Source organism: Neopsephotus bourkii, unplaced genomic scaffold (genome assembly GCF_033783945.1).
Source record: "Neopsephotus bourkii isolate Nb327-2 ecotype Australia unplaced genomic scaffold, CSIRO-AGI_Nbou_v1 NB_1508, whole genome shotgun sequence".
Classification (NCBI taxonomy): Eukaryota; Metazoa; Chordata; class Aves; order Psittaciformes; family Psittacidae; genus Neopsephotus; species Neopsephotus bourkii.
The window spans coordinates 5,031,768-5,047,900 of record NW_026901984.1 but is presented as its reverse complement, the minus strand read 5'-3'; the positions used below and the strand labels follow the sequence as shown (position 1 = coordinate 5,047,900).

At 38.6% G+C, this 16,133-nt stretch overlaps 1 protein-coding gene across 1 annotated transcript in view; it reads right to left on the bottom strand.

Moving 5' to 3' along the window:
* ADCY2 (adenylate cyclase 2) overlaps positions 1-16,133 on the bottom strand; it is a 209,401-nt gene that overhangs the window by 128,676 nt on the left and 64,592 nt on the right. Inside the window, exon 3 of the mRNA XM_061369676.1 lies at positions 13,407-13,568. Within this exon, the coding sequence (XP_061225660.1) occupies positions 13,407-13,568 (162 nt within the window). The remainder of the gene's footprint in view (positions 1-13,406; positions 13,569-16,133) is intronic.

Sequence of the window (16,133 nt, the reverse complement as noted above, 5' to 3'; positions counted from 1 at the left end):
TGCACTCTGCTCTAACTGAGCAGGAGCTTAAAGGTTACTGATGAAGCTCAGGACTGTTGACACAGGGAGGTCCAGGGAGGATTCAGAACATGTTTATCAAGGTTGCTGCTTGCTCCCCCACTGTCCCAGGCAGACCAGCTCTGCTTGCAGTCAATCCCAGCATTCAATGCAGGAATCTTTTCATAAAATCATCATAGGACAGTTAGGGTTGGAAAGAACTTCAAGATCATCTAGTTCCAACCACCCCCCTGCCATGGGCAGGGACACCTCACACTACACCATGTCACCCAAGGCTCTGTCCAACCTGGCCTTGAACACTGCCAGGGATGGAGAATTTACCACTCCTTTGGACAACCCATTCCAGTGCCTCAGCACCCTAACAGTAAAGAACTTCTTCCATATCTAAATCTATCTCAGTTTAAAGCCATTACCCCTTATTCTATCACTACATGCCCTTGTAAAAAATCCCTCTCCAGCTTTCCATTTTTAGCTAGTGCAACTCGATGGAAGTTAAAATAATGTATCAGAGAGAAAATAACTAATGATTTAGGGGGCTATGTGTGTAGTGTGTACAAAAGATTCTGAAGTGACTTGGTCAATTACAATGACAACAGAAAAGGATTCTACATTTATCAAACATCCCTGCATTCAGAGGTCAATAAACTGAACCGAGGTAAGAAAGTTAGACAAAAAACCAAGGAAAACATTCATTGTGTAAACTGCTGGATAGCAGAAAAAAAAAAGTGTCATTACCCATGACTGAACAGCAAATGAACCAAAATCTTTGGGCAAATAATGCAGAGAATTATCAAAGGTGCCTCATTATCCACCTTTTATTGTTTTTCTGCATTCCACTTTTCTTATCTATTCGCATTTATGCTTTTGTCACCATTTTGCATAGATCATTTCCATCTGTTTCTTCTCGCTCTCCGTGCCCTTTCTGCTGCATGTTTTTTTGCTGTTGTGTTTTTTACATCGTGACTGTGTCTGCCCTTTAAAGGCTTTCAAAGTGTTATCCTATGCTTATTTTACTAAAAAGAAGGGAGGGAGAAAATGCAAGATAAGCCTTAAGACTCTTAACCAAAAAGTCTGTTACAAAATCAATTAAACATGATAAATGAGGAGTGGACCTAAGTAGCATGTTAACACAAAAAAACCCAGAATTGAAATGCCACCACTTCACTGCCCAGTTGCGCTGAGGAAGCTGTCACTACAGCAACAGCCTCTCCAGGTGGCACACAGAGAGCTCATCATCTCCTCTCTCTGTTCTTGCTTGCTGGCCTGTGCAAGTTGGTCAGAGCAGGCAGACAGCCTGGGAGCACTTATCATTGTCACTATGGGCTGTTCTTTTCACAGGCCAAATTTTAATGACAGGCCAAGCAGCGTGTAAGTATCCAGAGCATCTCTCTCAGTAAGACAGAGTGCATGTGTGTGTGTACGCCACAATAGTCAGCATTCCGAGACCATCAGCAAAACCCCACCACATCTCTGGTAGAAGTATTCTCACCACCTATATCCTAGAGGAAACAGGATTACTGCACTCCTATTTGCATTTAGTGTGAAGCTGTCTCATGCAAGCTGCTGAAAACCTCCCTGAATAATCCAAACTATTTCACTAGAAGCATATATGTGAGTAAGCACTCAACAGGACACAGTGTCTTTCTGTCTAAAAAAAAAAAAATTTGGGAAGGATCTCATTTCTACAAGTCTTGGGGCAAAATACAGTAAATAATGCTAGTAACTAGGACAGCCAAATCCTGACATGGTTAGCCCGAACAAATGTTGCTCTGATAGAAATGTTGCTGAACTAAGACCACACAATGAGACTGCATTCAAGACAAAGATTATTCAAAAGTGGCCCTTAGAAATCTTTTAAATAGAGCAATTCTCTTCAGAGCAAAACTCAATTTATCTCCTCAGAGCAAAACTCAGTTTTGGCTTTTAGAAGAAGCAACAGAGTGCATCTCTGTTGAGGAGCTCAAAATCTCATGCTTCAGATTCTGAGCTATTCATTTGCATGGAAACTGGCTTAAATCATTTCCCTCAGTTTAAAACTGATCAGTTGAACTTTTAAGTTTTTCTCTTCATCTTTTCCTGAAGTTGGCAACAACTGTAGGAAGCAAAGGCACTGGGATCCTGAACACCTAGTCTTCTGCAGGCACGTAAGTCTTCCTACTTATAGGATCAGTGGAACCAAATATTCTTGTTTGAGAATAGAGAACATTTTCTCTGGGTCAGATTGATAAGGATGTGTAGGCAGTCCTTCAGCACTGAGAACAAACATCTGCTGGGATTATTTAGAGTTATTTTCTTCAGGTGTTTGTTTCTTCCCTGCTGAGGCCTCAATTACTGATCATGTCCTTCAGCACTGAGAATAAACATCTGCTGGGGTTATTTAGCGTTATTTTCTTCAGGTGCGTTTTTCTTCCCTGCTGAGGCCTCAGGTACTGACCACCTATCAGTCTCAGTTTTGTGCATTTGCAAGCAGCTGAATCTTCTGGAGACAGATACTGTTTTGATATTGATAAGTCTAAATTATTTGTTAAAACAGTGTAGAATACTGTGGGTTACTTGTGCTATTGTATGTCCAAAGATATTGGAGCTAGCCTAAGATTCTGGTTCAGAAATATCTCTGTTTAGCTCCGCATTTCCAGAGCAGTTCAAGTGCTACCATCCAGCTTGGACTCCCAAAGCCTACGAACATGAGTTAGCTCAGTGCAGAGCCAGCTTACTTCAAACCTGTATTCTTTTGGCTTCTGTGCTGATAGACTGCAACACATCTATGAGAAAATACATCTTCAAAGGGACAAAGCAAATAAAAAAGCAAACAGATTCATAAATATAACTTTATGTCTAATAGCTTATGAACATAACTTTATGTCTGACAGCCTAAGCTGTTTTCAGACTGCTGCTGTCAACATTAAAATGTATAAACAAAACCAGTAATAGCGGAGGAGCCAAACATAAGTTCTAGCTAATAACTGTCCCACATAGAAATTGCTAAAGCTAGCAGAGTCCACGCAGGTGCAGAAAATTTGCAGCAAATATGCAGCATATAGTCTTTAGCATACCCAGAACCTGTCTAAACTGACAGCAGATAAACATGATTTATCATACATAACTAGTGAGGGGCATGGGAGAAACATGATACCTCTTTAGGCCCACACAGAACAAATACTGATGCCATTTACTGGGTGTGCAGTAATGGACCTTGAGAAGGGACAGAATATTCTGTGTAATAACCAAAGGTGAAATCCCTGGGCAGAATTACTTTAGGGTTTGCAGATGATGTCCTCCAGCTGTATCTCTGCTGTTAAACCAAATAAGACTTGAAGGCAGCTTTGAGCTCCATAATCATCGCTGCTTTATAGTTGTTATCTTGCTCACTAGCACAGTTTGGATCTGGGCCAACCATGATTCCCCAGATCCATAACACATCTTTGGGGGCAGCATTTGTCAGGAATTATTCAGAGAAAGCTGACACCTGGACACCCTGTTTGTGGAAGGAAGAAAGGGGGAGAGTTTAGGCATAAATACGGGCGGTGCCACGCCACCCAGCTCCTGGGACAGAGAATGCCCCCTCCCTTCTACCAGCAGTGAGGCTGTAGCTGCTAAGGAAACAACCCAATATAAGTGGCAGAAGTCTGTGTTACCTTGCTTTGCTATTTTGGGAGCATTAAGCAATTCCATCACACACTTACTTCCACAGTGCCTACAACATTGGCACTTGGAGGCTGTAGCTAATAATTAAAAGCCAGGTAGCTTTGTAGCCAGCGCTTGACTGAAATACACTGAGGAGCAATATATGGTAGAAGTGGGCTGAGGGAAACTAGGGCTATCCAAGCACTCGCATGAGCAAGCACTGGCAGGAATGCAAAGGAGTGCAAATTTTGGCAGGTGACTGGAAGAGGAGCAACTTCTACTGCCTGAACAGCAACTTAGCATCAGGGGATTGCAGGGGCTCAGAGAACATAAAAAAAGATCACGTCCTATATAAGGCATCTCCAAACAGATAGGAGCCTGAACCACTGCAACTTCAGGAAGTCAGTAATTTGGGGAGGGTAGCAAATCACCTGAATTCTGACTTGCTACAGGCTTCTCTACACAACAAAAAGTGTTTGTTCTCCTGATCCCTCTTATTTTATACTGTGCTAAAAGTGGCTGGCAGGATGGGGAAATATATCCACATCTTGATAGTGAAAGGCATTTTTCTTTTACTGAATTCTTGAAAATGACGTGTTGGGAGAGATGGTAACTCTGCAGGTACGTAAAATGACAGAGCATCATGTCTAGAGTGAGTATTTCGCCCAGAATTTTATGCTTCAGCTGCAATAAGAAGTAATTCATAATAAATTTGACATAATACCACACTGTAAAGGTACTATGTAACTGAAAAGACTAGGCAGTGTCTGTGAAAATGGAAAGAAAACAGTAAAGCTAACTCAATTGAAGGAATTACAGATTATTGACTCTGGAAAAAAATACCTATAAGGACTGTATAACAAAATTCTGAATGCATAGATTTAGCCTTTCACTAGTAAATTATTTACATTAATGTCATCCTTAAAAGGATATACAATGCAACTCTCATGCAGAAGGTATCCTGTACAGTGAGAGCTTAGTTGCTGCACCAGCAATGTTGTGCAAGAGAGTAAGGTACAGTTGGTACAGCATGCTGCTTTCTGTTCCAGTTTAGAAGTACTGGAATTAGCAAACACCTGTTTAACTGTTGCATATTTTTTGAGGTATAGCACCCTTAGCATTGAGCATTCTAACACAGACAATTTATAATATAATTAACATACTAAAGTACTGTGGACTTGTTCATCAAATAAATTCCTATTCTTGAAAATTAAAACTGCTAAAGAAATGTGTCATTTTTAGGACAAGAAATGTAAGCTAAATTAGTATAAGAGTGATAAATAAATAAACATGCCAAATGTGTTGATGTTAAAAATATTACCTTAAATGAAGTGGACACAAAAGGCAATTTGACCCTTTCAGTAAAGCTTAAGAATCAATGCTAACTGGAGATATTTACACAATTTTTAAAAAGAAGGCATTTATTACTTATCATCTGTGCTATGAAGACTTCCTATACATTTCACCAGAATTATTTTCTATGCATTTCTTAAATGCTGAGTTTGGGCTGCAGGTAAATACTGGTTTTGAAAACCCAAGTATGCAGGTCACCTGCATACATGATTTCATTTCACCATGGCACTGCAATTATCAATCTTTGGTTTGCTTTCACAATTCTTTGCCGAATTTTCCATCATACTAAGCATTGCAGGACTTCTCTTTACATCTTCAGGGTCTTGCTTGGAAGATGTTCACATTCTCCGTGTTAGTGCTTGAATACTACAAAATGCAGATATGCATTCTCCCACATATTTTTGTAAGCAGGTGGACTCTTCATAAGCATACCAAAACTCTGCAGGATAGATCTCTGTCTTAAAGAATGAGTGAAACCCAAAGTATACCTGCGGGTTGTAAAAATTAGTTAAAATAACAGATGGCTTTTCAGTATCTGCCTAGACATAACCACAAAATCAAAAGAAACTTCTGTAATAATCATAAAATTTGCCTATCACATTGTGCTACGCAGAATATAGGAATCCCCTCTCAAACTGGTTTGCAGCTGCTGCACAGCATGGTGAGCCAGACTGGTGCTGGCAGTGGGACCAAAGGGAGAAAGGGGTGAAGGAAGGGACAGCAATAGCTGCTGCTACAAGAAACAGTCTCTCTCCTTCAGTAGCAGCCACTGCTCTCCACCCCTTCAGCAGGGATAACAGCAACTCATTTTGTGTAACTGAAGGAGAAAGCAAGAGTTGTTTAAGTTGTGGTACCTTCATGAATAACCACTCCCCATTTCCTTCAAGAAAAGGTATTCAAGGGAGAAGGATAAATTCAACCCACAGCAACAGCTTTTAGCCATTCATACTACTCAAATTCCTATGTGCTTCAAGCTTTCACTATGTAAGCTATACAACCTCAGGGGTTATACAGTAATGAATGTATTTAAAGATATGGTCTTTTTTTCCCAGCCTATTTTCTTGATAAACGTTATATTTTCTTGTACTGCATTATAACAACATCAATCAATTTCTATTCGAATTCCAAGCCCTAGAGCTGTACTTTTTCTTCTTTTATTACCTACTGAATAGTGATGCTTTTTATTTTGCTTTTACATCACTCCACCACTTAAGAAATTTTTTCTTTAAATCTCACCACCTATTAAAGATATTCAGTTAACGATGAATTTAAATCGGTGGTCTAAACAAAAGGTATATGCCTATATGCTGCATGTTGATTAGAACATCTAAATGTACATTATAGATGCCATGCATATCAAAGTTGCCCATCTTTGAAAATCCAGTCCACCATATGACACTGTGAATTACTTATTTTTCTAAGAGCTGATAAGATCTAGAAGAATAAGAAGCACTATTAACTCTGAAAACCCTAACTAGATCTACATAAATATTTGTAATTTAGATATGGTATGTTATTTTAGAAATTTTCCTGAAGTATGAATTGTAAAAGATATGTTAAGCATCATCTCATAAATCTTGATAGAAATAATCATGTAATTGTTACACATACATACACAGAGGAGCACAGAGACACAATAGCAAGGGGAAACCTGAAAAACATCCAGCTACTCCCAGACCCATCCCAGGAGCCATCATCAGCCAACCTGAGCAAGCCCAGAGGGGAACAGAGGCACAAAGGCAGGCAGGAACCCAAATTAAGGGCCCAGAGGAAGGGGCACCCTGTTCAGACCCCTTTCCAGGCTGTCCCAGGGAAGCTTCAGCCCTGGTGTTGAGGTGTGACACCCATCCCCATAGGTCATCAGGACACAGGTCACCTCTTGGACTACGGGAGGTCACTGCCTGGGGGCACAGGACACATGATAGACACAAGGCAATGCAAGACTTACGGGATGTTTAGGGCAGGAACCACAGGTAGGGAAAGGGAGAGACTGCTGGTTTGTGGAAAGACAAAAAAAATAGAGGGAAAATAAAGGGATAAAGGGAGTCAGTTGCACCTAAACAGGTTACTTGTTGGTGTGCTGGCCTGGCCATGACCACTGCAGGTCAGGCAGTTCTGTCTCTTCATTAAACTCCATTTCCGATTCTTTTTCTTTGTGAAGGACTCCCTAGTCTGTGTGAATGTGTGTTTATGTGGGTCTTTGTGCTGCAACTGGGGTATGGCCATGATCCACAGGAGCCCCTGTATCAGCAACTGGAGCAAATGCCAGTGTGCAAGTCAGTGTATGAGCACTAGCAATGAAAGAGCTGGTGGGTAAGTGACATGACCTGGGAGAGATGTCCATGTGTGTTTGCACGGCTGTGAGCAAGGGGGCTGTACCGGAAGCTGGAGTGGGGCTTGCATGCCCAGATGCCAGCAACTGGGAAAACCGGGCTCCAGGGGCACAGCTGCTGGGAAGACTGGGTGTCTGAGCCCAGCTGCTGGAGGGATCCACACAATATATGCGCATTGATATATGCAGTGCACCACATCCACTAACAGACCTTCATCCTGGTCAACCTGAGAGCAGAGCAGAATGAGCCCATTGGTTCTGTTTGTGTGAGTACTGTGTGTGTCAGTCTGTGTGGCCAGCTGTACATATATGCACAGAGTTGCTGTGTACATGTGTTCAAATGCAATGCACTTTTGCCAAGTGCAGTTCTTATCAGTTAAAGTTTCCCTTGACAAGACACATGAATTTTCCAGACAGAAAACACACACACAGCAGATCTTGTATTTTAAACTTAATAAAAATCTTCACTAGTTACTCCAGAAAAGACAGAGAAGATTATAACTGTTATCTGTGAAAGAAGATATACAACACAAGTCTGAAGGCTCATATTGTTGGTGGGACTGTGGGACAGTCTGAAAGAATCAGCATGGCAAAGGCAGCCGTAGCAGAGGGGGTTCTGTTTACCAGGGGGTACCTGCTGAAAGTGCTCTGAGGACTGAAACAATGACACAACCACTAGGACCCCAACAGCAGGCTTGTGAGTAGCCAAAAAGAGGAATGCCTGCTATATCCTACCAAAATTATTTACCTAACATTGAAGAGTGTCTGTAAAATTAAATCTATCAATATTTTCAAAGAATGAGGCCCCAGAAGAAGGCATCTGGGCCACCCACCCCTCTAAGCAGGAATAAAGAGGGTCTAGTAGCAGGAAAGTTAGAGATTCAAATAAGCAGGAAGATTTGCCTGATTGCTAAGTTAAAAAATAATGGCTATGGCCTATGAAAGGAAAAACAAACCAATGAACCAACAGTGGATTGAAAATGGGAAGGTGGCTTTAGTAAAAGACAAAAAAAAAATATTCTCAGTTTCTTAGTCAGTACAGATCTTGAAATAAATTATACCAAGACTTTATGAATCAGAGGACAAGCAGAAACCATAACCTGGATGTACACTAACACCAGTTGGTGCATATACAACAGCAGATCACATAAGAATAAGGTAGCAACTTCATCTTTAGCTGTTCATAGCACATGGGATAAAATTCACATCATAATAGGACATCTCAGTTTAGCTGATGGTAAATGTGCAAGACCTTGTGGTTGTAGCCTTGGAATTTCTCAATTCAAACATTCCTGAAGACAACAAAGTTTTCATGCAGCATTTATTTTTGTCCACCAGGACAGAATAATATCTTGGCATTTACCCAGGCTACCAGAAATGAACTGATCACATAAACAAACACCACTTACATAAAAGTTGCTACAAATTGTTACAAATTTTTGCTATATGCATTCTTGAACAGAGTAAAAAAAAGAACAAACCAACCCTATATATATATCTATGTACATATGCTTGCTGTCCAGTTACAATTTTTTGCCTCTAAAAGGGACCCCTTTTACAGTGCTGAAAGAAGCCTCAAAAAAATTCCAAAAGGTAAGGAACACTAGTTTAAAAAAAAAAAAAAGGAATGACAGTTTGCAGTCATTTTGCCAGTCTGGAAAACAATTAGCCACAGCTAATGGAAAAAGATTACAGGAGCAACAAAATTGCTTGCTGAGAGAGAAAAACAACAATAGTTTTGTTAAAGACTAAAGTAATCACACTCCCCATATGCAACACAAGGAAAAAGAAAAATGTCAGCTTATAGGATGTTTAATCATTTTGGTTAGGACTTTTTAAACAAATTAAGGACAAAATGACCTCTAACGACAGTACCAACCCATTATGAGATCAGAATGGTTGACCAGTTGATAACAGAGCAGGAAAAACTCAAGTATTTGATTAGAATCTATTCTGGTTTGGGGAGAAACTGGTTATGTGTTTATAGCAAGGGATGGCAGTGAAATACTTTACATTCCAGCAATAACTGAAAGGGATGTTAAATCGCAGAAGTCTTTTGAGGCAAATGCCTTAACGCGATAGAGTCATGTTCTCTTCCATCAGTCCTAACCACTGGGCTCCCAGGAGTAGACAGAACAACATCCTCTGCTTGGCAGTAGGATTCTTACCTGGAAAGACGTGGCAGTCCTGGTTCCAGACCACATGCCTTGTAAGGGTTAAGATTAAAATTTTCAACAGTAAAAAAAAAAGAACCTCATACATACACAGTTACTTTTTCATAAACAGAGACTGGAACACAGGACTCTTTTTCCTTCTCCCTGTCACAGATCCCATAGCCATGCATTAAACTCCCCACAAAACAGCAAGGGGAGTCTAACTGGGTATTTCACTGTGTAGTCTGTGTCTCTGTGTCAAGCACTGCAGCACACTAACCTCTTTGTATACTTTGCCCCTATTAGCATTTGACACCGCTGCAACTGGTCCTGGTGTGTTCCTCTAAGGGAACGTTGGAAAAAAGATGTTGATGAAGCACAAGGACTTGAAGAAGAACTATGAAAGTGATGAAAGCCTTAGCTAGTGCAAAAGCAGGCAACTCATTTATTTTACTGTCAAAAAGGTTAAGAGGCAATTCATGATAGTCTAGAAGTACTCTAATAGGAGAAACAGAAATTGGATGCTACTGGGTCTGTAAGTCTACCAGCCAAAAAAAACACAGAAGCTCCATAAACTGGATGACAAGGCTACACAAATTCCTACCAGGAAAGAGAAACAAAATTTTAACACTGGCAGTAAACAACCATGGAAAAAAATATGAAGTCTTGTGGGAGACCATCGCCATCACTTCCAATTTTTAAACCAAGGTGGATACCCTTCCCTCAAAAAACATGCATAGGTCAAACAGAAACTAGTTCATGAAACCAGCAGAGAGTGTGTTGAAGGATTCTTTGTCCCTGCAGGAAGCTTTTATCTCAGTATTTCTGACCGCAACCAACACTGGATAATCAAGAGCATGCTAAGACTTTCAGCTTTATGAAAGCCAATTTTGGCTGTAAAAGTTTACAGAAAACAACAAAGGAATGACAAACCCAGTAAGACAGGCTGTGCCAAACCTCAAAATAAGTAAAAGCTTCTGAACATTGATTTTTCTCTACTGATAGGCTGAAGGCATGATTAACTTCTACAACACTATGGAAAGCCAATCAGTCACTGGAAGATGCTGAAAAAATGGAGAAGGTCCAGCATAAAGCTATCTAAAAAGCATTATAAGGGAAGAGAACTTGACATAAGAAAAAAAAGACTGAAAGAATGGGGTTTGTTCAGCCAAAAGAGCAGAAAGCTCAGATATCTAATCAGTCTTCCAATACATAGGAAGTAGTTATAAAGCAGGTACTCTCTACAGAAGGATAATTGCTATATGTACAGAATATATATGCTATAATATCTGATGTTTACCTACAGGTGGATTTTTTATACCACCATCTGCTTCTTAAGTGCATACTCCTGGATCTCTATCTGTCCTCTAGAAACAAATCCATGCCCAAAGGAAGTCTCTATTCATTGCTAACACTGTAATATAATTTTCATGGGGTTTTTGAGACAAATCAGTAGCCCTCAAATCAAAATAATATATTTTTTGTCCATGTTAAATGTAGGTCTGCAAGCCAAGTTTACTTTACTTAGCTCTGAATGTGTTTCTGTAAGCATCTGAATTTCAGTCTACCCATAGTTCCCCATCTCTTGGCCATAGCGACCAAACTCTGCAACGCATCTTCAGTCCAGGCCTCACTAATATATTTTTTTAATTTTCTTTTTTAAAAGAGAAAAAAGAAAGGAAAAAAAAAAAAAACAAAAGAAAAGAAAAAAACAACCCACCCACAAACAAACCAACCATAAACCCCAAACCAACAAAAACCAGCACATTCAACAGCATGGTCCTTTTAAATAACTATACCCCAGCTCTTTTGTTGTTGTTAAATTACACACATGTCCCATACCAACTTGAGGTATACAACTGACAAATGTTATTTCTCTTTTTAGTGTAATTGGTATCTCCAATCTAATCCTTTATTTGTGGTCTCGATTTTCAATAGCAGAGAACACAAAACAAACATTTTTTTGCTTACACTCCAAAGTATAAACAATAGTAATCTCAAAGTGTACAGAGGGCAAATGAACTGCAACAGTGGCATTTAGTCTCTTCCACACATTTGTAAGAATGCAGTGCACACAGTACTTTCAAACTACCAAACTACTCAGAACACTTAAAACGTTTTACAAAGAAAGAATAGAAAATTAATAACATCCTGGAAGTTAAATACTCTTAATAGAAATTGCTCAAAGACTTCCTCTTTTTCTGAATGAAACAGGAAGTTACAGAAGAGATGAAACACACTAACTGTACATCACAATGAATGATTTATTTCTTTTTATTCTGGAGAGTGGATGTGTCTAGAAATGTAACATATTCTAAAAGTACTGTTTTAAATATATCAAATTTTAATGGTCTAGAAAGGTAGAAAAATAAATTAAAAAATAGGCAGGAAAAATAAATAAATTCTGCAAACAGCAGCTTTAACCCCTGTTTTAGGGAAGGAGTTGCTAACTATAATACTGTTTTAGCAGCTTATCTATGCCCAGAATAAAGCCACAGATTGACATAAACCCAAGAATAACATTTTCCTTGTTTTATTCCACCACAATTGTCAATAACAATAACTCAATTATTAAAGTACTACATTGACTGAGATGACCACAGCCCTTGCTTAACATACAGCGCATCTTAGCAACCTCTGCAAAAACCACAAAACTAACCAAATCGGCGAGAGAAAAGCATACCCACTCATGTAACCAGCTAAAATTTTACAGAGAATATTCTTAGAACATATTTTGTTTATGGGACTTCAATTCCAGTATCCCATATAACACACCTGCAGCCATATCTGGAAATAAAATGTATTTTCCTGAGCAATAACTTACAAGGCATGCCTTCTGTAAAATCACTGCAATTTTGAAGTCATTCTTTGAGGCAGTTTTTCAAAATCAGGCTCAAGTAACTTAAAAGGTAAGTAGAAACTATTTGCTTCATTTTTCATGCTATTCACAATAAATAGCATAAAGTCTTTCTTTCTTGTTCTGCTGGTATGTTTAAAAAAATGTACTTACTTTTAAGCTTCAGCATCATTTTGATGCAAAATTTAAAATATTATCTTCCCTAAAATGACATAGCTATATTTAGAAAACACACATGTATTTGCTTTTCAAAATAAAATCTAAAGTTTTCCTTAAAAATGCAGATTTCTATCAATGACAGCTGGGATCACCACAGTACTACAACAAAAACTGTAGTATTTCACCATTTAAAAGATCTTCTGCAAAACAGTAAGGAAAAACAACTCCTAATATTTGGATTTTTAAAAGTTATTAATCTGCAGTATGTCATGTAGTAAATTGTCAGAGCTGAGTTACAAGCCAAGACCCAACTGCAAACACAGATGGGTTCCCTAAATGTCGTGGAGTCTGCACCCAGCAGTCCCCTTCAGTCAGGGGGCCCAAACAGGAGGAGGCTGTGAAATTCCTATAAATGGGTGAGAATTACAGGAGATGCCCTACAGCAGATTTGGAAAGGGCAGGGTCTTCACAGCAGATCTTTAGCCCAGCAGATCTCAGGGTATTCAAAGGAGCAATACTTTTTTGAGTCATAGATAACACTGATACCTGGAAAAAATCCTTGTTCTTAGAAGTCAGGCTGAGGTGAGGAGAGAAGCAATGTGGTTTACATACCAGAGTGGTAATGCATCTATCACAATACAGCTGAATCATGTAATTTTTTTAGCAATGTTAGTTTTTACATTGGCAAGCACTATGTGACTGTAGATTCTACCACTTAAGTACGTGATTCAGCAAGACATAACATTATTGACACTCTATTAGATAGTGATTACCTGTGACTTAAGTCTGTAGCAATTCAGAAATTAAGAGGGAAATATGCTTATACTCTCAAGCACCCACTGAGGCACTCCTGGCTCATTTGCCAGGCTATTCAGTGCACAATTAATCATTAATTCCACAAAGCACCTACCTGCCAAACCAAGTGTTCCTTTACAACAGCTGTACCTGATAGACAGACGCTCAGCACAATCGTATGAGATGCAGAGGTCAAAACGCTGGCAACTATAGCATCTCTCATGTTGAAGGGCAGCATGGTATATACCACAAAAATAATGAACAAGAAAAATGACACCTGTGCAAGACAGCAAGATAAAAAAGAAACATGTCAAATTCACTTTGAAATAACACTGAAGAAATAGCATTTAATTTTTAACTGTCTTTAGCATAACGTTGCACACCAAGTTTTTTTTACAGGAAATTTACTATTAACAGCAGAAAATCAATTTAGGAAAAATCCATTTTAAAAAATGTTGGAAATTTTACATTATATTTAAGAACTATATTTCAAGATCCTATATTATAGTCCAAGAAGTACACAAAACCCCAAATATTTCAAACTAAAATTTATCTTTTAAAATTTTAATTTCATTAACAGTCTGTTTACAGATAGCATATAGTTCTCCTGGGTCTGGTGTTTTTTGATTGTGAACTGCATTACAAAACAACTTGCCGAACCCCTCCACATGGCTTCAATTTGAATGCAGACAAATTCTGTTAATCCTGATGCAGTCAAAATTAATAATTTAATATGGCATTAAGCAAAAATACCGAAGTTCAGCTAAGCATTTTGGTTTAATAACATTATACTTTATGTCTATCTATATGACTCTTGCCAAATTCCATTAAAACACTACATTTTAAGCAAATACATTTATTTGGACATGAACAAAACTACTTCAGACAATCACAGCCCATAAGAAGAATATACTGTCAGCATCTTTCAAGGGGTACTAGCGTCAACACTAACTTTATGGAACAAACTCTCCAAATGCACAACCCAACCTGTAACAGCAAAAATTCCTTCATTATACACACAAAAGGTTATATATTTGATGGTATGCATATGTTTCAACCTACAACACGATTCCTTTGCTATACACACAAAAGGTTATATATTTGATGGTATGCATATGTTCCAACCTCCAACACGGATTTGAGAAAATGTAACTAGATTTGGGGGACAGATTTTGCACACATAAGTAAGTAGGCAATTCTGAAAATGTGCCAAATTGCATGTAATTATAACCCTACATAAGAATCTCCATCAGTTTGAGTTGACTTACAAGCCTATTAACCATCTAACAGTTGTGTACACACAGTATTTAACTCAGAAAGCTCTCAAGCAGGTATAAGCAATAACAATTTGCTGCTCACTTTCCTTATTGTTAGTTTGTTTTATTCACATCTGCATGTGATGATTACATACTCAAAACTGAACTCTAGTGTATGCGTATCTACAAGACAGTAGAGGCATTCTTCTCCATCATGGACACAGAATTGGGTGGAGCAGGAAGTCCACTTCTCCACTCATCTTACTCCAGTTCTTCCATTACTTTAATCTAACTCCTTCCAGACCACTCATACTGCCCAACCATCCCATATGTTCAGGAGTCAGAGTGTTCAATGGCATGAAACACAGCGGAACTGCAAAGGACACAAGAGATAATAAAGTAACAAAAAGCTTCTCTAGTCTTTCAGTCTACCAGCAGATAGCACAAGCTAATGGAAGTCTGATATCTGTTTAGTTTCTGTCCTCCCAAGAAGTTTTAACTGAGATCAGATGCTAATAAAAACAACAGCAATGAAAAGGGTTCACAAACTTGGTCTAGATAACGTAAGGGTTATGTACATATGATGTTTTCAAATTGCCCTGGCTGGGTAAAAATCAACTGTGATACTGAGATAACTAATAGTCTCAAAACATGGGAAAGATGTAGATGTAGAAAGTTCCAGCATCTGTCTTTGAAAGGCTGATGAAAAAGCTGACAAATTATGAACTGGTCAGCTTAGGTTCAATTCCTGGAGAAATAACAGACCAAAAAATAAATAATTCATACTCGTGAGTTCTGAAAGCTAACAAAAATGTAAGTAACAGCCAATGTTGTTTTGCTGAGAACCAATCATGTTAAAGCAATCATCTTCTGTCACAGTAACAGGCATCAGGGTAAGGGGGGAAAACCTGAACAATGAGTTATGCAGCAACAACGATGTGAAAGATCCTCTAACATAGGTATAAGATGAATGAATGTCAGAGGCAATATACCTCACTAGCATGTAAGACCAGCTGCCTAAGACATGTTTACAGTTAAAAAACATTTTGAAGGAGAATCCTGGACCCTACTCCTGGAAGAAGGATTTCAAATGTTTCCAATCCCAGTGACTTTTCATGAAAACTAGGTTTCACTGTTCCTAAATTTAGCTTTTTAATTTACTAGGGGGAATATGGCATTTACATATTTGTGAGGATTTTATGATAAGAAGATAAAAATTTACTCGTCTGCCTTGTATTCAGAAAATAGAACTTGCATATTTTCCATGCTTAAATATGGTTTGAATAAATAATCCACCCCAACTGTGAGGTAGATGCTACATAATTACTAGAACTCGTTAGTGACATAAGATATAATACAATGCTGTTGCTTTTCAACTTTGACATAAAACAGACTGCTAAGCACACAAAAAAAAGATTTGGTATATTTCAGTGCTTCTAGTGGTATCAGCTGCATCAGCTCCCAATTTGTTATACTGCTGGAAACAAGTATCCTTTCTTTAAATTACCCCACTACTTTCGTTACTCAAAATAAATGGGTAATTTCAACCTTCCACAACTAAAGACAGAGTTTTCAGAAGTGTCAAC